Genomic DNA, 2,500 nt, shown 5'->3' with positions numbered 1-2,500 from the left:
ATTCTTCAATTACACAAAAATGTCAATAATACATTGCTAATGAACCATTTTCATTGTATCTGCGTACTTCAACTTGTTATATATGCACTTGATTTCCTACAGAAATCAATGTGTAGTACAGGAAACAGTAATATAGCCATGTGTATATTTCTGCAGTTGATTATGGTATTTATGCAAATAAATAACTTACTTCAGACTTACTATAGTAAAAATACTTTAATAGTGATCACACATATTGCATCAGTTTTGGGTGAATAATAACACACTCCACTTTTATACACTATTATTTCTTCAAAATGTTACAATGATTTTATATATATATATATATATTTACATAGTCAATGTTGACCAGAAATGTGACTCATATATTTTCATTCATTTAATGCATTACTTTTGGAATTTATCTGAAAAATATTAGAGGCCAAACCAAATTTTTCAGTTCATAGATTTGGTTAATGTATAAAATACCAGTAACCAAAATAGTGATAGCACCCAAAAAATTCATGATATATTAAAAATAGACATTTGAATCCATGAAAGGAAATCCACACTAGATCATTCAAATCTGGCATAAACATAAACTTTTAGAAAACATCTTGTTACAAATTTACAACTTGGTTGCACTGTTTCAAGAACAAAACCTTAGTCCTGTCTAAATATAAATATAATCAATATATATATTTTTCCATTCAATTTCATTGCACTAATAAGAAATCCTTTACTATGTCTACAAAGAAAAAGTACATTTCATGACCTACTGCATGAATGTGAATTGTGTGTAGACACACAGCCGAGGAAATCTTTGTTTTGCTCTGTAACAAAACTTGTCTTCTGGAATACCAATGACTTGTAACAATACTTTTTTTTATAATAGTTCAATTGCATCTAAAATGCTTGCAGACTCTTTTTTCATATTTTTTTTAGAAGGGAAATGACTTTAACATAAAGGATGAGACCAGCCACACAAATAAAATAAAAAATCAGAGTAAAGTAGTTAACATAAATGCAGACCTTACACAAATGCAAGATAAGCCTTTCCACAATGTTAATCCACTGAAACAATGAAACTCATTCAATATCATCTTTTGATATTACTGAACTTGTGACACTGATGACAAAGTTGACTGACAAAAGTAAGACTTCATGAGACTAGAAGTGACAATCAAAACTAAATACATAATCACTAATCAATCAATATATAAATAGCATAAAACAGAATCGGCACGCATTTCAATTTCATCCCTCATTTCCGATTGCCACTTCCATTAATAACTGAAAAATACATTACATTTAATACTTCAAGCACACTGTAAAATAATACAAAAACTTAAAATTAATGATATGTTTTGAATAAAGATTGCATAGCCTAAAATAAGAAAAGAAACTTAATGTAATAATCACCCAAAACAATATGATTCACACACAACCCAAAAACATACATGTTAATTTAGCACAAATAACCTAAAACTGGAATAGAATAAAATCAGTGATATGCAGGTACTTCCTCTGAAACCTCTACTCTAACAAAGAATTCCTATAATCCCCAAAACCTGGACAGCATGATGAAAAACTATTTTTCATAAATAAAGAAGGATGAAGTCAAAAGCTAGAGAATCACTAAAAACTGCACTTTTGTATGGCAATTTACATACTTACTTTGAGACAGCACCTCTCTCAAAATGATTATGAAGACACTGTACAGCTAAGCATAGGAGCTATGAGACATGATTTTTATGAGATAAATAAACTTCAAGAAAAGTATTTCAAAAATAATACAAGACCACTCATACAATATAAGGCATATTACAGATTACTGTTAATAATGTACATAAACCTGCTTTCCTCAGGTTTCTAAACATTCATAATACACTGCAGGAGCTAAAAATTGCTAGTACTGAATATTGACCAAAAAGCAATGGTTCTTATTATTAACATTAATATTAAAAGAAGCCCTCACTCAGTATAATAATGTAATAAACATGAAAAAATGTGACTGAAGAGAACAATACACATACTTCTTCATGTAGATGAAATCTTTCAGATCCACTATCAGGTAATAAATATGATTTACATACAGAATGATTATGAGAATGTTACCTGATATTTATTAAGAGTATCAAAACGTGGAATAGTATATATAACCAAGAGAAAAATCTGGATATTACATATTAGAAATATGTAACACAAAACAATCAATTCATGTTTTACAAATATAGATTTATAAAATGGAATGTTATAACAAACATATTTTTTCTATTTTCATATATAACAACATCCAGACATCTCTTTTTTTTGTACCATTTTGGTGTGGCTTCCAAACACCAATCTGCCATTCATTTCTTTTCATGGAAATTCTCAAGTTGCTACATCATTTTCTATGCAGGGTGTCTGGTTGCTGCCAAATCATGATTCTAGTCAATTTCTTACAATGAAAAGCATCCTCTTAGCATTTCTTCCACTGCTGTTCTAGTTGCTGAGGTGATCATGTATGCTACAAAAA

The 2,500-nt window shown here is 29.2% G+C and overlaps 1 protein-coding gene across 2 annotated transcripts in view; it reads right to left on the bottom strand.

Annotated features, from left to right (window-relative positions):
- Window positions 1-2,500, bottom strand: part of LOC113809404 (transcription factor E2F8) — a 19,279-nt gene that overhangs the window by 44 nt on the left and 16,735 nt on the right. The window contains exon 14 of one of the 2 annotated variants that reach the window (XM_070141891.1): window positions 1-2,491. This exon is cut by the window's left edge and continues 44 nt beyond it. In XM_070141891.1, the coding sequence (XP_069997992.1) occupies window positions 2,483-2,491 (9 nt within the window). In that variant the 3' untranslated portion in view covers window positions 1-2,482. The remainder of the gene's footprint in view (window positions 2,492-2,500) is intronic. The other variant, XM_070141890.1, reaches the window with a different exon arrangement.

This window comes from Penaeus vannamei, chromosome 28 (genome assembly GCF_042767895.1).
Source record: "Penaeus vannamei isolate JL-2024 chromosome 28, ASM4276789v1, whole genome shotgun sequence".
NCBI classification, from domain to species: Eukaryota; Metazoa; Arthropoda; class Malacostraca; order Decapoda; family Penaeidae; genus Penaeus; species Penaeus vannamei.
The sequence above is the reverse complement of the archived record's forward strand: the minus strand, read 5'-3'. Positions and strand labels throughout refer to the sequence as shown.